Here is a 25,427-nt window from a genome sequence, read left to right on the forward strand (position 1 = left end):
ATAGGTTTCACCAAATCATAGATATTGGGAGTGAAAGAGATTTTGGGGCAGCTGTTTATAGCCTCTGTGCGTGACAATGGTTCAGCAGTGGGTAAAAATGATGCCACACATCTTCAATCACAAGATTACTGGGCCTACCTCCTCCCATCCGTTCTTTCAAGGAAAAGAAAATCAATTACAAATTGAATGAAACCGCATTACCTGCATTTGCTCCACTTGTAGCCTAAGGCCCTCTAATTGCTGCTGCTGCCATGCTGTCAGGTCACAAGATCTAGCATTACAGTGAACATCCATCTGTTTACCATGTGCTTGTTCCCTTAGCCACACTGGAGCCCAAGGTGTTTGCTGTGCTTGTAAACTATGAAGTCCTTCAGGAACAGAGCCTCCGCCATTAGGTCGCAAACAAGCTCTTGGTCCCAACACACTGTTGTTTGTTGTAGCTTTGCTCTCCGGCAAGGATCTAAAAGTCATGTTATAGTTACTGTAGTTATCCTTGCCGCCAGCACCACTGACGTCATGAGGTACCTCACCTTTACTACATTCCTGGAATCTGTGTCTTGGATCATCATAGATAGTGTCCAAAAAAGCAGATTGATTTAAGGTTGGTTCAATGTTAGGAGTTTCAAATTTTCGTACTATCCCCTCCAATCTCAAGTGTTCAGTATTTGGATATGAGTAGTCAAGGACATTCAATGTAGGTCTGCTGTGATTTGTTGAATCTACAGGCAAAGATTTAACACAAGTAGAAGATCCTTCCATTTCACTGACCCTGCTCTCAAAGTTGGAAACCTCAACCCCATTCAATTTGGACAACGAAGACAAATGTTTTCCAGATCTCTGATCTTTCATGTCTGAGGAACCACATGGGGGCACAGAAATAGAACTGAAGCCTGGATCACCCACCGGATGAAGGTTGAATGAAGGATTACCAGAGGTGGAAGGCATGACGTGTGCAGTGGGGATGATGGCCTGAGCACGGATGGGTTTGAAGGAGGAACATCCACTGGAGCTGCAGAAATCTACAGAAATGAAAAAAAAACAGCCGAAAATGAATTTCTCCCAAGATTGGGCACAAACGCAGAGGCTGGTAGTAAGTGTTTAACAAGTGGTCCTTTGGAAATCTGAGATTTTCAGGCAATTAAATCTCCAAACTTTTAAATTAGAGCACAAACAAAACGCTTCAAACCAGTCAATCTAAAGAACCATTTTTGATACAAAGTAATAAACTTGCATTTTTAACCCTTATCCCCATCCAGGTCAGATTCTGCATAGTCCAGCAGCGCAGAGATTTTACAATGTTTCACGTGGAGAATTTAAGGTTGTTGCCAGTTATTGATCATTGTATGGGTCATGATATTTTAAGTCAAAGTTACAAGTGGGGGATTGAGCTTTTATGTAAGTTGCCATTCAACTTTGTAAATTCTCAGAAAACACTGGAAGTTTTGTAGTAAAAATGGAGGTATTCCTTAAAAACATACAGCAATAATGTATATATGAATTTTATTCAAAAATCAGTACATACCAACTCTTCCATTTACATTACATAAATTCATTGAAGGTAATTTTCCCTCAATACAGCAAAAGCAACAATTGGCACAGAGTACACAATGGTTATTAGCCATAGTCCATAAGGGTGGCACAGTGGGAAGCACTGCTGTCTCAGTGCTAGGGACCCAGGTTAGATTCCAGCTTTGGATGATTGTGTGGAGTTTGCTTGCTCGCTTAATGTCTCCGTGGGTTGCCTCTGGGGGCTGTGGTTTCCTCCCAAAGACGTGCAGGTTAGGTGGATTGGTCATGCTAAATTGCCCCTTAGTGTGCCAAGATATGTATGGATTGTCCATGCTAAATACACAGGGTTATGGGATAAGGCAGAGGGGAGGGCCTGGGGGATGCTCTTTTGGACAGTCAGTGCAGACTTCATGGGCCAAATAGTTTCCTTCTGCATCGCAGCGATTCTCTGGTTTAACGAATGACAATAGGCACTGCTTTTATTTGAGATAGACCATTGATTATTTGCCTTGAGGGTCAGCACTCTACATCAAGCAACTGGCAAGACAAAGAAGGCAGCCTTCGTGAGCTACCACAGTCAGTACAGGGATTGAACTGGTGCTGTTGGCACAATTCTGGACCATTCCCAGCTACCTAGCTAACCCCACAATCAATCAACAAACCTGTCAGTGTGTGAGGTAAATGATATCTGGTGCCTCCTCCTACAACACAGCTGTGGTGACCCAAAATCTCAAACTCAAGGAAGTCTTGCTCTGTAATCAGTTTGAGCCCTGATTTAAATTCCATTCATACTAACGGCCACATTGCTGCAAAACTAGGTTAAACTTGTTAGGTTAGGTTACAGCATGTAGTTTCCAGCTAGTGAAATGCAGAAAATAATTTTGGTTTTCAGGCATACAAAAAAGTGAGGCAGTATATTCAGATTAGCAAGGCTGTACCCTCAATTAAAAGTATTAATCTATCAGTTTAATTACTTCAAAAGTGGCAACATTAGCAATTGTTGGCTCATCTGGACATACTGTACTCCCCCAATAAACTGAACTAGCAGAGCTCTGAAACAAAATATTGCGCACAATACTCATGAACAAACTTTCAAATATTATCCTTCTACAGCCATCAAGTATATTTTCCAACAACAGCCATGGAAAAATAACTATTTTTAGACAAAGTTTTGTTTGGATAACTGTAAAATAGATTCAACTATTTATTTGGAGGCTGAGCTTCCCTTATGCAATCCATTTTAAATTAAGTTGAGGTTCAAAAAAGACAGAAACAACACTTAGTGCATGGTCTGATATTTAGAATCTTACTTGGTAAAGCTTACCTTTATAAATCTTCAGAATGGAATGTCAATTTTTCAAAATATTAAGCAACTAAAATGCCCAACTTTCACCTCAAACACAAGTGTCACTCAGACACATTGCTGTAACAGTACAAGTGAAACTAGCTATATCGAGTGGCTGGTTGGGTGGGAGGAGAAAGGAGTACATCTTGTTCCATTTTGTCAGTGAGAACATTGGCAAAAAGGTCTGCTGGTATAATTAGCACCACTGCTCAAGTTTCACGATTACAAGTGCAGAGCTCGTACATGGTCCCACTGATTCAGACTTAGTTGGGAATTTGAGAGCAAAAAACATGCCGGGGTGAATCCATGAATTCACACATACCAGTTTCTATAAATTGCTAATACTGAGTTTCAGGTATTTTAGACGTGTACACAATTTCCAAACTCATTCAATGCCAGATTTAGCAATGAAAATGCACTGCAAGTCTTTCAGCAAAGAGGGTGGGATTTTAATGTTTCAGGCAGATTATTTATCACAAGTGTGCTGTTTATTACTTGCACTTTTGTTGCAAGTTTTCAACAATTGCAGATGTTTAATCCTCAAGGCTTTAGGAGCTTCAGTAAAATTAAACAAAAATGTTATTAAAATGCTTAGAAATTTAATTAATCAGGACAGCATTAATCATCCTACCAACAGCGATCCAGCACAGGCTGAAGTACAAACAAGGTCACACTATATGACCAACACTGATAAGAACAGTTCAACCAAACAAAAATACTGCATCAAAACCAGATACTTAATTTACACAGACTTTTCCAATTTACTGCACAAATGTATGACAAAATTCAATCGAGTAAAATATTACAGATGAGCTCAGAATGTCTGTCAGCACATACAGTAATTTCTGCACATCCAGTTTCTTCAAAATATATTTTTCCCTATTTAGGTTTCCTTTCATCATAGATCATTCAGTAGCTGGGAAGGCAAAGTGAATACTCATTCCAGCTCCTAATGTATAAAGTGGCTCAGGGCCCAGACAGCTTCAGCTCAAATTGGAAACTCCCTGCTGCCATCAAAAGCCCCCAGCAGTAATATTGGCAAGAGTGTAATCAGACAGAAGAATGATAGACTAAACTGGTAGATTAAGCTGCATCATTGCATTAACATTTTCATAATTACAAATAAATGTTTGTGTCCATAGTTGGGCTACAATACAATGGTTGAAATGTGAAGTACATGACAGCTGCTCAAAATGCTAAAGAATTTACAACAGAAAATTTAAGGTTTGACTTTGTCATGAAACGTCTATCAATAGCCAAGAGAGAACAGATACTGGCACCAAGATCAAAGCAATCCCTTTTTTTAAAAACAGTGCATTAGCGAATGTTGCGTCAACTCACCCGGGCTCAACTTACCAATTTACATACAATGGTGTCTCCACACAACTGACTTTCCTATTACACAACCGCACCCCTGTCATTAAAGTATTTTTGGAGCAAGCTCTATTATAGAACTGGAATGTACACAGGTTTGAGTCTGATTTACTTTTTCATCTAGATGCAAGTTGTTTTCAATATGATTACATATTTTACCAGACAGATTGTGGTACATGCTCTTTGCACTACTCAGCCATTTCCTATACCATCCTAAGCTTTCAACAGGTCATCTTCCCAAAGCTGATAATGACCATCCCTCACCAATATTGGCAATCAATCTTCATGTGCTAGGATCTCCAGGAGTCAAATACAAGGGGAAGAAAAGTCACCAGGACCAGTCCCTATTCAAGCATGCCAAATTAGATCAGTTGATCAGGATGACATATTTAATGCCCAAAATTATGAAGGGGGCTCTGGATCAGGTTCAGCTGTGATGGCTAACTGTCTATAGGAATTCAATATCCTGATCCCACCTTCCCCCCCATACCCCTTGATCCCTTTAGCCCCAAGATCTATATCTAATTTCTTCTTGAAATTAAATGTTTTGGCCTTAATGAGCAAATTCCACAGAATCCCCACTCTCTGGGTGAAGAAAATTCTCCTCAGCCCCAAACTTTTAGGACTGGGGTAAGGGGTAAACTTATGACTCCAATTCTGCCCTCTGCTGCCAGATGCCACCCCCCGCCCCCCACACACACACACACACACACACACACACGCACGCACCCCCGCTCCCCCTGCCACACACACACACACAAAATTAGGAACATTCTGTTCTGTTAGAACTTTAAATTATGAGATCCCCTCTCACTTTTCTAAACTTCAACGAATATAACCCGAACAGACTCTCCTCATTTGACAGACTTGGCAGCCTAGGAATCAGTCTGGTAAACCATGGCTATACTCTCTTTATAGCAAGGAGATCCTTTCTCAGATAAAAGGACACCAAAACTGCACACTACTCCAGATGTGGCCTCACCAACATCCTACAGTTGCAGTAAAACATAAGATCATAAGATAAGAACATAAGAAATAGGAGCAGGAGTAGGCCATCTAGCCCTTCGAGCCTGCCCCGCCATTCAGTAAGATCATGGCTGATCTGAAGTGGATCAGTTCCACTTTCCCGCTTTCTCCCCATAACCCTTAATTCCCCTGTCTATCAGAAACATATCTACCCATGACTTAAATATATTTAGCGAGGTAGCCTCCACCACTTCAACGGGCAGAGAATTCCAGAGGTTCACCACCCTTTGAGTGAAGAAGTTCCTCCTCAACTCTGATCTAAACTGCCCCCCACCCCCCCCCATCTTGAGGCTGCGTCCTCTAGTCCTGCTATCCTTTCTAAGCGGGAAGAATCTCTCTACCTCTACCCTATCCATCCCCTTCATTATCTTATACATCTCTACAAGATCCCCCTTCATCCTTCTAAACTCTAACAAGTACAGACCCAGTCTATTTAGTCTCTCTTCATTGGCCAACCCCCTCATCTCCGGTATCAGCCTAGTGAACCCTCTCTCCAAGGCCAATATATCCTTGCGTAAGTGCGGCAACCAAAACGGCACACAATACTCCAGCTGCGGCCTCACCAGTACCCTGTACGGTTGCAGCAAGACCTCCCTACTTTTATATTCTATCCCCTTCGCTATAAAGGCCAACATTCCATTCGCCTTCTTGATCACCTGCAGACTGGGTTTTTGTGACTCATGCACAAAGACCCCCAGGTCCCTCTGCACTGTAGCATGCTGCAGCTTTTCCCCTTTTAAATAGTAATCCCTCCTACTATTATTTCTGCCAAAGTAGATAACCTCACACTTGCTAACATTATACTCCATCTGCCAGGTCCTTGCCCACTCACTTAGCCTATCCAGATCCCTCTGCAGACTTTCCACACCCTCCACGCAATTTGCTTTTCCACTCATCTTCGTGTCATCAGCAAATTTCATCACCCTACACTCAGCCCCCTCCTCCAGATCATCCATATAAATGGTAATCACTCACTCAGCCTGTCCAAATCATGACGAAGCATCTCTACACATTCGGCTCACTGGTCTGCAGTTACCTGTTTTCTCTCTACACCTCTTTTTGTATAGCAGATTTACATTAGCTACCCTCCAGTGTGTAGGAGCCAGTCCAGAGTCCAAAGACTTCAGGAAAATGACCACCAATGGGTCTACTATTTCAGGGGCCACTTCCTTAAGTACTCTGGGATGAATATTATCAGGTTCTGGAGAATTATCTGCCTTCAATCCTGTCAATTTCCCCAAAATCATTTCTTTACTAATGCTGATTTCCTTCAGCTCCTCACTAAAACTCATTTATCTCAACTTCATGGCACATTATTCATGTCTTCCTTTGGGAAGTTAGAAGTACGAATTTAATTCCTCAGCTATTTTTGTTCCCCGTTATGAATTCTCCTGTTTCTGACTAAGGGGCCTACATTCATTTTTGTCAATATTTTTCTCCTTATATATCTATGGAAACTTTGTCAATTTTTATGCTCCCTGCTAGTTTAATTTGCTAAATTTTTAAACTGTTCCCAATCCTCAGGTCGATTGCTTCTTCTTTGAATCTAGTATTGGGAGCAATTCTTCCAGCCCGCTGTGCTGCTCTAATAGTGCAGTGGGCCAGGACTCATCAGCAGCAGCCATTTCATGGGATTCATGCTAGACATCACTGCCTCTGTATATCTCCCAAAGCAAGTTTTTTTGGTGTCATTAGCTCCGCATTGGAAATTGGCATGGAGCTGATTATCATGTGGAAATGTCATTCAAATTGATATTTCCATATGATTATCAGGTCAGGGTTGGAATTCTGGGTATCTCTGTGTCCAACCTCCATTCACCCTGCCAAGAGTGGTTTCCTCCACAACGTATACGACTGTTCCCCACTAACGGGCAACAGGCATCCGACCCCACAGGAGGGAACAGAAGCCATTTAAGCCCTCTGGGGACGTCAAAGGTAAGGGCTGGGTGCCCCTTTGGCAGTGACCACACAACATAGGGACTGGCCCAGGGAGGTCTGGGAAGCAATAGATGCTGCCCACTGATAATCAAGGTGAATCATAGTAGGGCACTCTGATGCCCAGAGATTCACTCTGGTAATTATGCTAAAAAAACCCAGTGGGATTTACACTCATTTTTCCACATACTGGGAACTTGTAATTTTTTTGGGAGAATCCGAGCCCTTATCTCCAATTTCTCTTGCAAGTCACGGTTTGGCCACAGTTCCCTTACCACTCTTGCACTAAACAGGAACAAACAACTTTGTGTTCATCTAATCATTCCTTAAATGCCTGTCTTTACTTGTCCACTGTTCTTTTCAGTAATGTTTCACAGTCCACCATAACCAATTAATGTCTCAGAACGTCATTGTTCCATTTATTGAGATTTAGGACCCTGGTCTCAGAACAACTACGTCACCATCCATCTTGACAAAGAATTCTATCATATTATGGTCATTCATCCCCAAGGGTTCTCCCACAACTAGAGTGCCAACTAATCCTTTATCATTGCACAATACCCAGTCCAAAATGGCCTGCTCCCTTGTTCACTTCTCAATCTATTGGTCCGAAAAACCATCCCATATACACTCCAGAAATTTTTCTGTTGTATTGTGACTAATTTGACTCCCCCAGTTTATATGCATATTAAAAAGTCATAAGCAGAGAAGTTCCTCAACACACGCATTTCTGATTTCATGTCTAATGCTATTCCCAATGTTACCACCACAAATTGGTGGTCTATACACAACACCCGTGAATGGTTTTTGCCCTTTGGTGTTTCTTAACTCAACCCACAGATTCCACATTGCCTGTGCCAATATCTTTCCTCAATATAGCATCAATATCTTCTTTAATCAACAATGCAAATCCACCTACTTTTCCATTCTGTTCGTCCTTCCTAAATACTGAACAGCCACTGTTTCAGTCCCCACCCTTGGTCTCCTTTAAGCCATGTCTGTGTAATACCAACTACATCATACTCTTTTAAATCTGTGCAATTAATTCATCCATTTTGTTTCAAATGCTCAGAGCATAAAGGGGAACTCTTGAACGTTTCTTGTCCCACTCCTATAATTTTTTTTAAAAACGGTCTTAATCTGACCCTGGCCCCTGATCTCACTTTTCTTATTCTTCTTGCTGTCTTTTCCTCTTGTTCTCGATTTACCCCTGCTCTGAACACTTATAGGTTCCCAGCCCCTGGCATATTCGCTTAAACCCTCCCCATCACTCTAACCGCAGACAAAGCCAACTCCAATCTAGTCCTCACTCAACATCAACACACTTACTATATTTTTAACCCTTGCTTATCCCAGGATCACTAGTGTTACAGAGATTAACTAGATGTTGATTAAAAATCGAGACTCTTGTAGCTCAGTTCACATAATCTGAGCTGTGCTCACACATCATTTGGGCAAGACATTTACAATGTAGCCTAAAACCTAAAGAGCACCTAAGCACCACCCCTGGACATATTTCTATTTAACTCACCGTCTGTGCTATCAGAACAAGATGTTCCCAAAGCAGTGTCCCCACTGTCTGCTGTACTGGGCCGCCTTTCTGTCCTGCGTTGAAACTTTTCTGAAAGTATGGGTGTTTGCCACTCAGTTTTACAATAACTTCCTTTTTGTACATCAGAATCTGTGGAAAGCAAAAAAAGATTTATTTTAAAATATCACTTTCTTGCCTATTGATTCGACTAACTCTGATAGATCGCACAGCTGATCAAACTGCATGTTGGCAATGACAGTGAATAAAGTTTGTAAATGCTGATGTAATGATGGGTGGGGATAAAATGGTATGGAACTTTAGGGTAAATGCAATGATTCCACAAGATGTTAATGTGAACCCTGGTGGCAAGAGTTTAGGCTGCCTTGAGGAGATTCCAACTAGGGTTGGATGAGGCTCAGTAGCACAGGCTAATTCAGAATGACAACAGTGTCAGAATGGCTTATAGTCACTGCACCGCAAAAACCGCAGTTAAAAGGCAAACTGGGAAAAAATAATTTTTCATACACAATTTAAGAAGTCCAATAATTTTGATTAAATTGCTTTTAGTGATATTTAGAATGTCTGATGCATCATGTTAAAATGAGCAAAGTCATTTTAACTTTTAAAAAATGTTGTGGGCATCCTAATTAAGAAGTCATGATTTGAAGGGGAGCCCCTTTATATCTGAAAATGTAGGGATTCAATTTAAGTGCAATTAATTAGCAAGCAAATTAGTCCAAAACTTGTACTAGTCTCTTACTTGGTATTTGAAGTAGTAAACCCTCAAAAGTAGCATTGCTTGCTCCAGCACAACTTCTGGATTTGTGCACGGTAAGCAAGAGCACGATAAAGGCAAGTAGCATTTTCAAGCACCAAGCCTGGGCCATTAAAACGTCAAGAGCATCATCATCAAGCTAGATTCTATCCTCACCCAACATCTGACATGCACTTTCTGGCAAGGTCACTGGATAATTTTACCAAAACCTATTCTTAATCAAAGACCAAGTGAGATCAACTATTCATCACGGTATGAAGATCAAAGCAAACCAATTGATTACGTGTATTTACAGATGAGCAATAAATACTGGCCTAGCCAGTGATGCCCGCATCTGTGAAAGCATGAAAGAAAAAATGCATGCATATGATTTAATGTAGCCATTCCATAAAGAGGATGGCCTAAAAGAACCTGCCTAAAGCAAACGATGAACAACTTGTAAATAAATTTAAGCAAATCGGGGTTAGTATTGATCTTTTGTTTTTATTTAATTCAATAAAGTCCAATTCAGAGTCTCAACAAGTTGAGACATTCCCGATCCAAGCTGACAAGACAGGGCTCTCACCTCCTGTCTTGGGCTTGATCTACATGATCCAAGCTGATTGCAGTAGGCATAGCTCCTCCTCCAAGGCTTGATTTTATTTGCATCTTAGCCAAAAGGCCAAGATGCTAGTTTTAAAAATTGCTTCAAATGAAGCTAAAATGTAACCTAATGACTTCAACCAAGCACAACATGTCGATGCTACACTTGATCTTAGCCAAAAGGCTGTTCTATGCCATTCAACTGGGACACAAAGCCCACAAGTCCCCTCAAGCAACAAAGTTGCAGCATAAAACAGAAGTCAGTATTTTTACATTTGCCACTAGGGTATATTGGAAGAACACCGTAGCTTGATAAGTTTAACACAAGAGGTACACGTGCAGAGTGTTGGAAACTGCTTGCCCTGAGTTAGAGACTATTAGGTTCAAATCCAGCAAACTTTGTTACTGAAGAAAAGTAGAACTTATCAAGCTGACGTTACTTTTCAAATTTTAGGGAATTTTTTTATGTTAAGACACTAGATCAGCAGCAAACAAAGCAATTAAACTCTAGAAATATCCATATACCATACTAGGCTAAAGTCAAAAGTTTCATGCAATGAGAAGATAAAAATCATTAATATATTCCCTATTATGTCCTTTAGGGCCTCACAGATTAACACCAGAAAAGTTTGCTGTTTAGACTCCAAGGTAACTGATTTTGGTGATGCAGCACTGTTGGGTAGACAAACAAAACAAAAAATTCCTTTCGTATTGGAATTATTACCGCTACTCTATCCAGTGATCCCTGTTGAACATCATGGATGCCTGAGAGTGGAATCGAGCATAGAATATCTCCACAAAAATATTACTTTTAAATCAGGCTAACCTGTTAATTAAAAAGTTTTGGGTCAGCGGGGTTTCTCATTTTCATTTTAAAATCTCTCTTCAACCTTCCCCATCTCTAATCTCATCCAACCCACAATACTCTGGTTCATCTGTTTTCCTCCAATACTGGCCCTTTGTGCATGCTCAGTTATAACTGCTACACCACTGATGGCAGTGTTTTTGGTTGCCTAGCCAAATTTCTGGCATTCCCTCCATACACTTCTCTGCCTCCCTCTCAACACCAGTTTAACAGAAAAGCCATGTAGCAAAAAAAAATTTAGCTACAGAACAGGTGTTCATTTCAAAGAGGGAATGAAGTATAATAGTTATATTCAGTGTACTTGTTTCTAAAATAAACTAAATTGAAATGCGAAATGAGCAAAAACGATTAGACCCATCTTAACGTTTTTATAAAACGTTGACATGCAAAGTAGGAGATGCTCAGACCTATGATTACTATATTTGAACAGTGAAGAAAGAAAATGCAGACAAACAAAAGAGCATCCTAACTTGACATTAAGCTATGCTGAATGATCAAATCCAAAAATTCAAATTTCCACAGGCGAACTGATCAATCTGAAAAAACAAGAATAAGTCTGACTTCATCCAACTTGGGCAGCATGGTAGCACAGTGGTTAACACTTCTGCCTCACAGCTCCAGGGACCTGAGTTTGATTCCTGGCTTGGGTCACTGTCTGTGTGGAGTTTGCACATTCTCCCCATGTCTGCATGGGTTTCCCCTGGGTGCTTCACTTTCCTCTCACACTCCAAAGATGTGGTTAGGTTGATTGGTTATGCTAAATTGTCCCTTAGTGTCCCTGGACGTGTACGTTAGAGGGATTATTAGGATAAATATATGGGTGACAGGGATAGGGCCTGGGTGGGATTGTTGTCAGTGCACTCTTGATGGGCCAGATAGCCTCCTTCTACACTGTAGGGTTTCCATGATTTCTAACTAAAACTGCACAAATGCCTAGTCCCAAGCATTCCACAAATTAAGTTACAATGCTGCCAGTCATAGACAAGCAGGTCTCTGTGGCAATTTACCTTGACCTCCTTTTCTATGCTCACAAAAACCCACTAAAGTTTTGGTGAATGGTCCATACCAGAAGATCAATTTTCTATATGCACTAAAAGGGCCCCAAGAACAAAACGTCTGAATACAGACAATAATTATACGATGGCACCTCACTTTGGACATTAATAAAATAAATACAAGCACAGCACAAGTTAAAATGTCTACAACTAGACAAGCACTCTTCACCATAGTACATCAATTCAAATGCATAACATTAAGCATCCTCACCTCCCCCACATCCCCCCCAGTCCTTCAGTAAGTGATTTAACTTTGTATCAAAGTTGATTCAAGGAGCAGAATTTGGCACAGTTATCAATGCCTGGGTTTATACTGAAGTTACACCTGTATCTCCCATTTAATTAAGGTATCAGCAGCTATCTGCAATAAGCAGTCCAGGGCAACCCATATGAATGTGCTCTGTATTAGGTTTCTTCAAATTAACATTTACACAGTTTAAAACAAGTTAGCATTTTGGAGCAAGGCCAGCTTCCTGACTATAGATGTAGCACTTTCTTCCCTTCCCAATACGTTGGACAATTTTAGCACTTACATAATGCTAGCAATTTTTAAGCACCTAAAACTGATTAAACCTTCCTTCTCCCTAACCCATGGAATCATTTCACCTTAATTAAAAATGTTTATAAGTAAACATTAAATACTCATTCACGATTTCTGAAAGCCATGTTTTCAATACTGCTAATTTATATTTTGCTAACTTTTTATAACTCCTGTGTTTTTATACAATTGAGAGATCCTGCTATCAAATGGACCTGCTTTTAATACAGGTTGAGCCCTCCCCCATTTCACTTACACTTTCTACTGCTGGCACATGGTTTTACACGTAGTTCAAAGAGACCAAAATATGCAGTGAATGAAATGCGTTAATTTTTACCCATGTTCATATCCTGGAATTCTCCCTTCCACAATAAGAATCCAAGATAAAGAGCACCTTCTTCACTAAAATTAGTGATTTTCAGGTTACTCTCAATAGCAAGAAAATCCATAAACAATAAGAAATTGCTTCTAACAAAAAAAAAATTTTCCTTCATCACTATCATTGACTAGCTTCACGATTGAAAGAAAAAAAGAGCAGCACGGACAAGTTGGACTAAAGGGCCTGATTCCATGCTGTAAACCTCTACGACACTGTCAATGTCCATTACTCTTTTTGGGATTGCAGGACCATATATCACATCACACAGCAAGGTGAACAAGGAAGAAACAAATCCCCACCCCAAATTTGAACAACACCTCATCTTTCATTTTCCTCAAGTGCCAATGAACAAGGGAAGAACAGCATGAGACACTAGGGAAAAATTCATTTCATAAAAACCTTTATTGCACTGGGAGTAGACACTGAAATCAAGTTACTTGGAATTTGCTACAACCTAGGAGGAGGGAGAAATGAAGGAAAGAAATAAAGACCTTCACCCCCATCCTGTCTTCAGAGTTCATTATAAGGTTACAAGCAATAAGCATATACGCTTTGATATTGAATAATAAATAACTAAGTGAATAATTCTACTTCCAATTTACAGAAGCGCTTACTCAAAGCAACATTAAAACATAATAAATGTAGTTAAAAGTGGCAGATATATACAATTTACCTGTGAATCACTAACTGACAGTGGCAGTTTGACTGAGGGATGTCGACACGAGTTGGTTTCAGTTTTGATAGCAAGAACAAGGTACCAGGGAGAAGCAGCCCCCCCCTCCCCTCAACCAAGAAAAGAGGACCAGTGTTTAAGGTCTGAAGCCAAAGTCAATGCTACGGCCAAATAGTTGAACAGTATATGATGCTTGAGCCGGATGGTACAAAAAGCCACAGGCAATGATTAAAATGAGTGAGACACTAAAAAACTTAAAGTGGCAAGCAACAGAGCTCTGGAGTTGAGCTTCTGGACAGGCATTCAAAAAACTGATCACCTAATCCAAGGTTTGATCATCACAATGCAAAGGAGAACTCATCCTAAGGAGGTAACGTGTACACTGGGTTAGAGTAAATACAAGCAAAATCACTCATGTATAGATGTTTGAGGCCTTGGACAGTGTTGCAGGAGGATAACAAACCATTTATTCCTACTACGCATGTGGCAAGGTGGCAGGGTGAGAAGGGAATAAATTGGCACATTGCATGGGATTTCAAATGATAGATTATTGGCAGGTTGGCCTGCACCCCATGGGATTGGCCAGCTTTTCCAACATTTCCTTTTGAGCTGTTCATCTGTAATATCATCAGTTCAGGTGACAAGTCATGTCTGAAACATTAACTATTTCCTTTCTTTACAAATCTGATCCTACTTGGAGCATTTCATCCATTTACATTTTATTAGTTCCATTCAAGATGCTACTTTTGTCTTACTATGTTACTGTAGGACTTACATAAGAACATAAGAAATAGGAGCAGGAGTAGGCCATCTAGCCCTTCGAGCCTGCCCCACTATTCAATAAGATCATGGCTGATCTGTCGTGGCTCAGTTCCACATTCCCGCCCTCTCCCCATAACTCTTAATCCCCTCGCTTATCAAAAACCCATCAACCCACGTCTTAAAAATATTTAGCGAGGCAGCCTCCACCACCTCAACGGGCAGAGAATTCCAGAGGTTCACCACCCTTTGAGTGAAGAAGTTCCTCCTCAACTCCATTCTAAACCGCCCCCCCCTTTATCTTGAGGCTGTGCCCCCTAGTCCTACTGTCCTTTCTGAGCGGGAAGAGTCTCTCCACCTCTATCCTATCCATCCCATTCATCATCTTATACGTCTCAATGAGATCTCCCCTCATTCTTCTAAACTCTAACGAGTACAAACCTAGTTTATTCAGCCTCTCCTCATAGCTCAATCCCCTCAACTCCGGCATCAGCCTAGTAAACCTCCTCTGCACTCCCTCCAAGGCCAAAATATCCTTGCGTAAGTACGGCGCCCAAAACTGCACACAGTACTCCAGCTGCGGCCTCACCAATACCCTATACAGCCGCAGCAAGACCTCCCTACTTTTATATTCAATCCCCCTCGCTATGAAGGCCAGCATCCCATTCGCCTTCCTGACCACCTGCTGCACCTGTAGGCTGGGTTTTTGCGACACGTGGACAAGGGCCCCGAGGTCCCTCTGCACTGTCGCCTGCTGCAGTTTTTCGCCACATAAGTAATAGTCCTTCCTACCAAAGTGGACCACCTCACACTTGCCAACATTAAATTCCATTTGCCAGTTCCTGGCCCATTCACCCAGCCTATCTAGATCCTTCTGCAGACTCTCCACACCCTCCGTGCAATTTGCCGTTCCACCAATCTTGGTGTCGTCAGCAAATTTCGACACCATACACTCGGTTCCCTCCTCCAGATCATCTATATAAATGGTAAATAGCTGAGGCCCCAGCACCGACCCCTGGGGCACTCCACTAGTCACCAACCGCCAATCCGAATAGCACCCATTAACCCCCACTCTCTGCCTCCTATTTCACAACCAATCCTCTATCCACGCTAACACTCTACCCCCAACTCCATGCCCCCTTACCTTCTGCAATAACCTCTTGTGAGGTACCTTGTCAAAGGCCTCCTGAAAATCAAGAAAGACCACATCCACTGGCTCTCCTCTATCCACCGCCCTAGACACATCCACATAGAACGCCAATAAATTTGTCAGACATGACTTCCCCTTAACGAAACCGTGCTGCGTCTGCTCTATCAAGCAATTCCCCTCAAGATGCCTCGCTATTTCCTCCTTGATGACGGACTTAAATACATTATTTCAATCAAAGCAAATTCAACCATTGCACATGGTTAATAACTAAACAACCCCATTTGCATTGAACATAAGAACATAAGAACATAAGAAATAGGAGCAGGAGTAGGCCATCTAGCCCTTCGAGCCTGCCCCGCCATTCAATAAGATCATGGCTGATCTGTTGTGGCTCAGTTCCACTTTCCCGCCCTCTCCCCATAACCCTTAATCCCCTCTCTTATCAAGAACCCATCAACCCGCTTCTTAAAAATATTTAGCGAGGCAGCCTCCACCACTTCAACGGGCAGAGAATTCCAGAGATTCACCACCCTTTGAGTGAAGAAGTTCCTCCTCAACTCCGTTCTAAACCGCCTCCCCTTTATCTTGAGGCTGTGCCCCCTAGTCCTACTGTCTTTTTTGAGCGGCAAGAGTCTCTCCACCTCTATCCTATCCATCCCATTCATCATCTTATACGTCTCAATGAGATCTCCCCTCATTCTTCTAAACTCTAACGAGTACAAGCCTAGTTTATTCAGCCTCTCCTCATAGCTCAATCCCCTCAACTCCGGTATCAGCCTAGTAAACCTCCTCTGCACTCCCTCTAGGGCCAAAATATCCTTGCGCAGGTGCGGCGCCCAAAACTGCACACAGTACTCCAGCTGCGGCCTCACCAATGCCCTATACAGCTGCAGCAAGACCTCCCTACTTTTATATTCAATCCCCCTCGCTATGAAGGCCAGCATCCCATTTGCCTTCCTGACCACCTGCTGCACCTGCAAGCTGGGTTTTTGCGACTCATGCACAAGGACCCCGAGGTCCCTCTGCACCGTCGCCTGCTGCAGTTTTTCGCCACGTAAGTAATAGTCCTTCCTACCATTCTTCCTACCAAAGTGGACCACCTCACACTTGCCAACATTAAATTCCATTTGCCATTTCCTGGCCCATTCGCCCAGCCTATCTAGATCCTTCTGCAGACTCTCCACACCCTCCGCACAATTTGCCTTTCCCCCAATCTTGGTGTCATCAGCAAATTTCGACACCCTGCACTCGGTTCCCTCCTCCAGATCATCTATATAAATGGTAAATAGCTGAGGCCCCAGCACCGACCCCTGGGGCACCCCACTAGTCACCAACCGCCAATCCGAATAGCACCCATTGTAAATATAGTCACAAAAAAGTCAACCATCTCACCACCCCACTGTGGAAGAACCTAATCAACTTAATAGAAGGAATATCACTATCAATTCTAACACAAGCTTGAGGCATCTGAATAACTTTACAACTTCCATAATTACACAATTCATAAAAGCGGGAATGCAAAAACCCTCAAAACAATGTTTTTCTTAGCAATACATGACATGACATTATCTCCAGTGCGTGCTGACTGCCAGAATTCTCCCAATATAAATGCCTTAGGACTGTAAAAAATCATTTTCTGTAAATTCTAGCTACATTGATATGCACACTGCTCCACAAATTGTGAAAAATAAAATTCTACAACTATCAGAAAAGACTTGACAGGCTCATCTCTTTCTTCCAGAAAAGAGAAGATTGTATGGTGATCTGACAGGTCTGTAAATTAGGAAGGGTTACAAAGAAGAGATCGACTTAGAGTAGATATTTCCATTTGCTGGAATTGAAGGTAGAATTTTACTGGCATATCCACCTGAGGTTAGCACAATCCTGCCCCAGGCCAACAGAGAATGCCATTCTCCAAGCCTCGCCTGCAGAATTGGGCAGAGTGCACTGGTAAAATTCCGGCTTAAGAGTCAGACATACAAGACAAGACAGTCACCAATAAATCCAAGAAGGAATCCAGGAATGACTCCATTGTTCAGAATGATGAGAATGGGGAACTCACTGCCACAGAGCGTTGAAATGACTGGCATAGATGCAGTTAATATGAAACTCTACAAATACAAGGGGGAGAATGGGATAGAAAGACAGTTAATAAATGACATTAAACAAGATGGGACGGAGCTCATGTGGAGCATAGTATGGAATTAGATCTGTTGGGCTAAATGCCTATTTGTGTTATAAAATTCTACAGAGAAACTATTTTCAATTGCAAGTACATTTCAAATGGACACAATATGAACATTTAACAGCACTGGATGGCAAAAGAATTTTAAGAAAGGAGTACAGGAAAAAAATGCTTGTTGTTCAAATAGAGTTTCAGTGCTCTACCTATTGTGTTGCTCTGCTGTTGAATCGAGTCTCTATGCTTCCTGGAGGTAGCCATATGAAACCTGTTCACAAATCAAAAGGACAAATAATAATTAAAACAGGTCACATGGCATTGACAGAATAGAAGATGGCTTTAAAAAAATGACTCCAATGGATTATATAGCAAACTTTTATAAGCGACATACTTGACCAATTTTGATGACTGATCAGCACTGTACAGAAAATGTTATGAATCGCAAACTGATCAAGAAATAACTAAGTCCCTCGCTTGCAGGTCTTTGCTTAGTTTTTAAATTGTTTTTACATTTCTATTTCAACCACACTTGTATTGTCATTTGTTTTCACAGCAGATACTGTGACCTAGAGTAACCAAATGGTCGTGGCACCATTAAAAGAAACTTAGAAAAACGGCACTGAGAAACAGGGTCAAGGACTCAAGTCCGATTTCAATCCTGCTTTGGACTGCAAGGTTATAGCATCAGATTGGTTGTGTTTTCAAAATAAAATGACAAACATCAAAGATATTTAAATATCAACTTTACTTATTTCCAAGAGCAAGCTCTGCTTAGAAACGTGGGCCAAAAGCACAACAGACCTCAATTCCATAATCACCCAGGAAATATGCCTGATTTAAGAGAACTTTACTCTAAAAAGTGAGCTATACTTAATCACTCAAGTACACAAGTACAATTTGTACTTCACATAAATCCAAGCTTACGCTTAAAAGCTACAAATTCATTTTTAACTACACAGAAAAGCCACTTATTCTACCATTTTTAAAAATTGAGCTTTTCATTTTTGTGGACAAAAGTCAACAATAAAATGCACCTTAATTAGCAAACTACTTTTAATTGCTTCTCCTTCACACACTAACAAAAGAAACAACCAGTTTCTTGCAATGTCAATGCTGCGCAAGCTGGTAATTTGAAACTAAGGGTGGGCCAGTTGACGTTCCTTGAAATATATTTCCACCAAGAAAAAAGGGAAGTGAAAAAATGTCTCACCGCTTGTCCCAGTTGCCCTCAAGAAAAGGAAGACTCTGGGGGGAATTCTCAACAAAATAATTCTAAGTGCCAAAACTGCATGAAAACTAGGGAGTTTCAGGTCCAATTTTTGGGCAAGTTTAAAAATGCATTCTTATGGCATTTTGTGTGTGTGTGTGTGTGTGTGTGTGTGTGTGTGTGTGTGTGTGTGTGGGTGGGTGGGTGGGGGGGGGGGGGGGGGGGGGGAAGAGAGAGGAAGAGAGAGGGAGAGAGCCAAAGCTCACTAGAAAGCCAGCTACTCTCACCAGACAGCACAAATACATAGGCAGATCCCTCTGTTTTGTACAACAGAACGGAGCACACGAGATCCATCAGGCACCCCCACACCCCGGATATTTCAGGCCACCTATGTCGTTTCCTCCCCTCCCCCCCCCACTTTGAGTTTGGCATTAGGGTGAGCATAAGGTGCTTCATTCCAGGTACGATTCAGTGAACCCAATAGGAAGCTTTTATTAAAACAAAATTAAGAACACAGAATATAATAAAAATTAGGATAACTTTTACCAACTAAAATACTTAAAAAAATGACAACATACAATTCTTAAGAGGTAGCTATCTCTATAGTTCCAACATAAGCAGTATCCTTAGAAAGAAATCTCCCTTCAGAATTAGCACAAAATAGATATGCTCATGTAGATGCTACTTTTCCAGTCTTTTAACCCTTATGGACAGATACAGAGACACATTGGTCTTTTGACTCCCATACAGCAATTTCCAGGGAGGGATATATCCTCAAACAGCAGAGCTTCATATCAATAAACCTACTCTCTGGCAGATCCCAGACTTGAGAGAAAAGGTGCTACTTCTCTTTGCAGCTTCCAAGCAGCCAGGGGTATCAAGTGTTTAGGAAGGATAGGCGAGAGGAAAAAGGGGGGGGTGTAGCTCTGCTGATTAAGGATAGCATCAGGGTGGTAGCAAGGGATGATATAGGAACCAAAGAGCAGAACGTGGAATCGTTGTGGGTGGAGATTAGGAACAACAAAGGGAGGAAGATGCTGGTGGGTGTTGTCTATAGGCCCCCGAATAATGATCTGGAGGTGGGGCGGGCTGTTAACACGCAAATAAGTGCAGCGTGCAGGAATGGAACGGCCATAATTATGGGAGATTTCAATCTACATATTGATTGGTCGACCCATGTTGGATGTGGTGGGCTCGAGGAAGAGTTCTTGGAATGCTGCCGGGATAGTTTCCTTGAACAGTGTGTGTTGGAGCCGACGAGGGAGCGAGCTATCTTGGGTCTGGTGCTATGTAATGAGGCGGGTAGAATTAGGGACCTTGCGGTGAAGGATCCTCTTGGGGAGAGTGATCATTGTATGGTGGAGTTTCTGGTGCAGATGGAGGAGGAGAAAGTGGGTTCCCGGACACGCGTCCTTTGTTTGAACAGAGGGGAGTACGGTAGGATGAGAGAAGAATTGGCGAATGTTGAGTGGGGGAGCGCGTTGGAAGGTAGGTCTGCTGAGGAGCAGTGGAGGATCTTTAAGGAGATCTTTCTTGGTGCTCAGCTGAAATTTATTCCGATGGTTAAAAAGGACCATAGGAGGAGAGGTAATAAGCCGTGGATAACGAAGGAGGTGAAGGAAAGTGTTAAATTAAAAGCAGAGGCGTTTAGAGTAGCTAAGAGTAGTGGGCGAGAAGAGGATTGGGAGAGGTTTAAATGTCAACAAAGATTGACAAAGAAGTTGATAAAGAAGGGTAGGAGAAACTATGAAGCTGGGCTAGCGCTGAATATAAAAAAGGATAGCAAGAGTTTTTATAAATATATAAAAAGGAAGAGGCTGGCTAGGGTGAACGTTGGACCCTTAGAGGATGAGAGGGGGGACTTAATGGTAGGGGATGGGGAAATGGCTGAGGTCTTGAATAACTTTTTTGTTTCGGTCTTCATGGAGGAAGATGTGAATAATTTGCTGGGTGTTAGCGATGGAAAGGTGGTAGGACTGGAGGGTCTCAATGACATTAATGTTACTAGAGAGGCGGTGCTCGACAGACTGATGGGACTGATTGTGGACAAATCCCCAGGACCGGATGGAATGCATCCGAGGGTCTGAAAGAAGTGGCGGAGGTGATAGTGGATGCCTTGGTGGTTATTTTCCAGACGTCGCTGGATTCCGGGGAAGTGCCAGAAGATTGGAAAACGGCTAATGTTACGCCGTTGTTTAAGAAGGCAAAGGGCAGGGAATTATAGGCCGGTTAGTTTAACGTCTGTTGTAGGTAAAATGTTAGAATCCGTCATCAAGGAGGAAATAGCGAGGCATCTTGAGGGGAATTGCTTGATAGAGCAGACGCAGCATGGTTTCATTAAGGGGAAGTCGTGTCTGACAAATTTATTGGAGTTCTATGTGGCTGTGTCTAGGGCGGTGGATAGAGGAGAGCCAGTGGATGTGGTCTTTCTTGATTTTCAGGAGGCCTTTGACAAGGTACCTCACAAGAGGTTATTGCAGAAGGTAAGGGGGCATGGAGTTGGGGGTAGGGTGTTAGCGTGGATATAGGATTGGTTGTGAAATAGGAGGCAGAGAGTGGGGGTTAATGGGTGCTATTCGGATTGGCGGTTGGTGACTAGTGGAGTGCCCCAGGGGTCGGTGCTGGGGCCTCAGCTATTTACCATTTATATAGATGATCTGGAGGAGGGAACCGAGTGTATGGTGTCGAAATTTGCTGACGACACCAAGATTGGTGGAACGGCAAATTGCACGGAGGGTGTGGAGAGTCTGCAGAAGGATCTAGATAGGCTGGGCGAATGGGCCAGGAACTGGCAAATCGAATTTAATGTTGGCAAGTGCGAGGTGGTCCATTTTGATAGGAATAATGGTAGGAAAGACTATTACTTACGTGGCGAAAAACTGCAGCACGCGACGGTGCAGAGGGACCTCGGGGTCCTTGTGGATGAGTCGCAAAAACCCAGCCTGCAGGTGCAGCAGGTGGTCAGGAAGGTGAATGGGATGCTGGCCTTCATAGCGAGGGGGATTGAATATAAAAAAAGTAGGGAGGTCTTGCTGCGGCTGTATAGGGCATTGATGAGGCCGCAGCTGGAGTACTGTGTGCAGTTTTGGTCGCCGTACTTACGCAAGGATATTTTGGCCTTGGAGGGAGTGCAGAGGAGGTTTACTAGGCTGATACCGGAGTTGAGGGGGTTGAGCTATGAGGAGAGGCTGAATAAACTAGGCTTGTACTCGTTAGAGTTTAGAAGAATGAGGGGAGATCTCATTGAGACATATAAGATGGATAGGATAGAGGTGGAGAGACTCTTCCCGCTCAGAAAGGATAGTAGGACTAGAGGGCACAGCCTCAAGATAAAGGGGGGGCGGTTTAGAACGGAGTTGAGGAGGAACTTCTTCACTCAAAGGGTGGTGAATCTCTGGAATTCTCTGCCCGTTGAAGTGGTGGAGGCTACCTCACTAAATATTTTTAAGACGCGGGTTGATGGGTTTTTGATAAGAGAGGGGATTAAGGGTTATGGGGAGAGGGCGGGAATGTGGAACTGAGCCACGACAGATCAGCCATGATCTTATTGAATGGCGGGGCAGGCTCGAAGGGCTAGATGGCCTACTCCTGCTCCTATTTCTTATGTTCTTATGTTAACTGACTTGAGTTTTCTGTGTAAGCCTAGCTCCACCCAGTCACATGACCTTATCCATCAACCAACCTAACCAAGCCCAACTTTGAGAAGGCTCAGAATAAAACACCAAGATAACAACATTGCATTAGTCCCGATTAAAACAAATATTGTAGCAATTAAGATCAATTATGGAGCATCAGTAAGAATTAGGCTGCCGGATCCAAAAAAAGCAGCACTGACAATAAAATGAACTGCTAAATTAGATACTGCACAAGAAACATAACCCAAATAAGTTTCCTAAAGGCACAGTATCATCACACACAACACCATGCTATCAAAGAAAACCTACCGCAATATTAACGTAGTGAACATATTACTCAATATAAATGACTGTAAACCCTAATGGATGAAATTATGCCCAAACATCCATCTGCATTGTGGCATCAATGTGATTTGCAGTTATTTTAATGTGAATGCAGTATTTACAAAAGCTCCTTTTAAAATACTGGTCTCTTAAAATGCTGTTATGACGTGTGAAAGGACAGCAAAAAGAAGCCCGGGTGGACAGAGGAAGAGTGGGAGAACCAAGCAGCAGCAAGAGGGGCAGAGGAGAGGGGCAGAGGAAAGAGGCAGAGGAGATTCCTGAAGGAATCAGTGAGCACCCAAAGAGAAGGGAAAGGAAGTGGGGAGGAATCTATGTCCACTCCGGATGTTTTATTTCCTGTTATCATGCTGTGGGGCCGACAATCTACAGTGAACGCCAGTAGCCAGTGAGGTTCACAGTTAGTCCTCGTCATTCTGCAATGTGCCTCCGATATGGACGAGGGGGGCCCTTTGCACAGTGCCTCGCAAGCCCAACACAGCCTGGACAAGCTGACACCCGCTGCCAAAGACAGGGAGGTGAGTGAGGTGGTTCAGTACATCCTGATCATGGAACAGAGGAAGACCCCAGTGAAACAGAAAGATATAATCAAGCATGTCCTGAAAGGCTACAGGTCGAGATATACGGAGATTATGAAACGCACTGTCAAGATCTTTCATCAGGTATTTTGTCTGGATTTGGTGGAGATTGACACAAAAAGACCACAGCAATAAGCTCATCACAAACTGATGCCTTAACCTCCTGCTTACCAGGTGGTATAAACCAGATTTCCAAAATCTACAATTTTCTAGTTGTGTTACGTTAATTTCTTGTTCCAGCCTAAAGACATTACTAAACATAACATCAAAACAGGCAATACATGCAGAAACACGCAAGGGTGGGGGAGGGGGGAAAAAAAAAGGAACAGGTTTTGCAATGCTACGTAGTATGGAAAGCGATGTTCAAAGTCAGGAAAAGCAATCATTCTCTGTCCCGTAAAAAAACAAATGTTATCAATGAAACATGCCTAATTATCTCTCCTCAATGATGTTCATCAATTAGTCAGTGCTGCATGTGGACAATTGACTGGAAGTCTTTAAGTACTCAATCAAAAACCTGGTTTTATGTTCGAACTGTTCAGCAAACACAAATTAGCTTTCAGTGAAAATGTGTAATCATACTCACAGGCCAGCTTAATAGTTATTTTGCAATACAAAACAAAATTCATTCAGTTTAAAGTTAACGTCAAAAAGGAGCATTAAACTCTGCAGTTGAAGGAGGATAGATTTCTTAAAATCATACAAGATTAGACGGACTCGATGGATTTAATTGTTTATTAAACTACAATGCAACAGATTTTTAGCCTGTATTTAAAGGCCAGTGGACAATATCAAGTATTGCATCATTGGGGATCCTCAAAAAGTGCACACACAATCTTTCTCTTTGTAAATCACTACATGATCTTCAACCTCCTTTTCCCCTCCAAAATATTGTAATCTTTCCAAACTCCCCCATCCCAAACCTTCATTATATACCTCAGTGACACTGTCCTCACCCAACACCACTTTTTCCTATCCTATCATAGGGAAGGATCTGCTGCAATGATTGCTCTTCCTACTCTATTAGCTCTGGGATCCCAGGTGTGCTTCGAAAACTCAGTTTGCTAACAATCCTAGTATTCTGTTTGCCAAGCATCTGATTTAGCTTGAAACAGTGACATCAGAAGAGTTTGATACATGGGCCAACATGACAATTTCAGTCCTTCCAATGTTACTGAAGGTTCCAAGGCAGATATTGCAATCACAATGGAAGTCCTATTGTTTCCTGTACAGGAAATGAGGGTGCCATCATATGGTTCAGTAACAATATGGGTTCCTATGGAGTTAATTGAAAAGATGACCTTGGTTTTATTACTGCCAATGTCTATAGATGATGTTGCCAAGGGGCAACAAGATGAGGCTGTGGCCATTGAACAGCTCTTGCTAATATGTTTTAGCAACCTGCCAAGCTATATGCATAAGCACAACCAACTGTTTCAGTTCTTGTACCCTACTGAAACTTTTTCCAATTAGCCTGTGCTGTTATAATTGGTAAAGTTTCACCAGTTCCCCAGCATATGCTGTTTGGGAAGGAAAAAAAAGAGAGAACTTGGGTAAGTGTGATACATCACCACAGGCATCAGGGAGGGAGAAATAGTGTGGGTTCATCAGATTGTTCAAGAATCCCAAAACTATAGTGATGGTTTCCAAGTGGCTCAGAGCTAACAAAGTGAAAAGAAAAGGCCCAGGGTAATGATTGAAGTCTGTCTGCATTCTGAATTCACACTCTAATGGAAAGGTGATATGGTTGTTAATTTGAAAGTGGACACTAAATGGACTAATGGTGCAGCTACCTGAGCTACAGTATCTGGTGAGCCATGATGTCGCCCTGATGTCACCTTGTGAGTCACACTGTGTCTCCTGGCCTTTTACTTGGGTTTCTGAATTAGGAGGCAAAAGAAAAACTTATACTTCAAGCCAGACATAAGGATTTGAGAATATATTTTCTTTGCAATTTGCTGTAGGTCAGCAAACAAGATCAAAGTAA

General features: G+C 42.1%; 1 protein-coding gene across 1 annotated transcript in view; it reads right to left on the reverse strand.

The window, feature by feature from the left end:
• cep85 (centrosomal protein 85) overlaps window positions 1–25,427 on the reverse strand; it is a 56,805-nt gene that overhangs the window by 24,500 nt on the left and 6,878 nt on the right. Inside the window, exons 2-4 of the mRNA XM_080211226.1 lie at window positions 17,885–17,946; window positions 8,721–8,870; window positions 202–1,019 (exon numbers count right to left, since the gene is read on the reverse strand). Coding sequence (XP_080067352.1) covers window positions 202–1,019; window positions 8,721–8,870; window positions 17,885–17,939 — 1,023 coding nt within the window. The 5' untranslated portion in view covers window positions 17,940–17,946. The remainder of the gene's footprint in view (window positions 1–201; window positions 1,020–8,720; window positions 8,871–17,884; window positions 17,947–25,427) is intronic.

This window comes from Carcharhinus amblyrhynchos, chromosome 24 (genome assembly GCF_965287045.1).
Source record: "Carcharhinus amblyrhynchos chromosome 24, sCarAmb.v2.hapA, whole genome shotgun sequence".
Taxonomy (NCBI): Eukaryota; Metazoa; Chordata; class Chondrichthyes; order Carcharhiniformes; family Carcharhinidae; genus Carcharhinus; species Carcharhinus amblyrhynchos.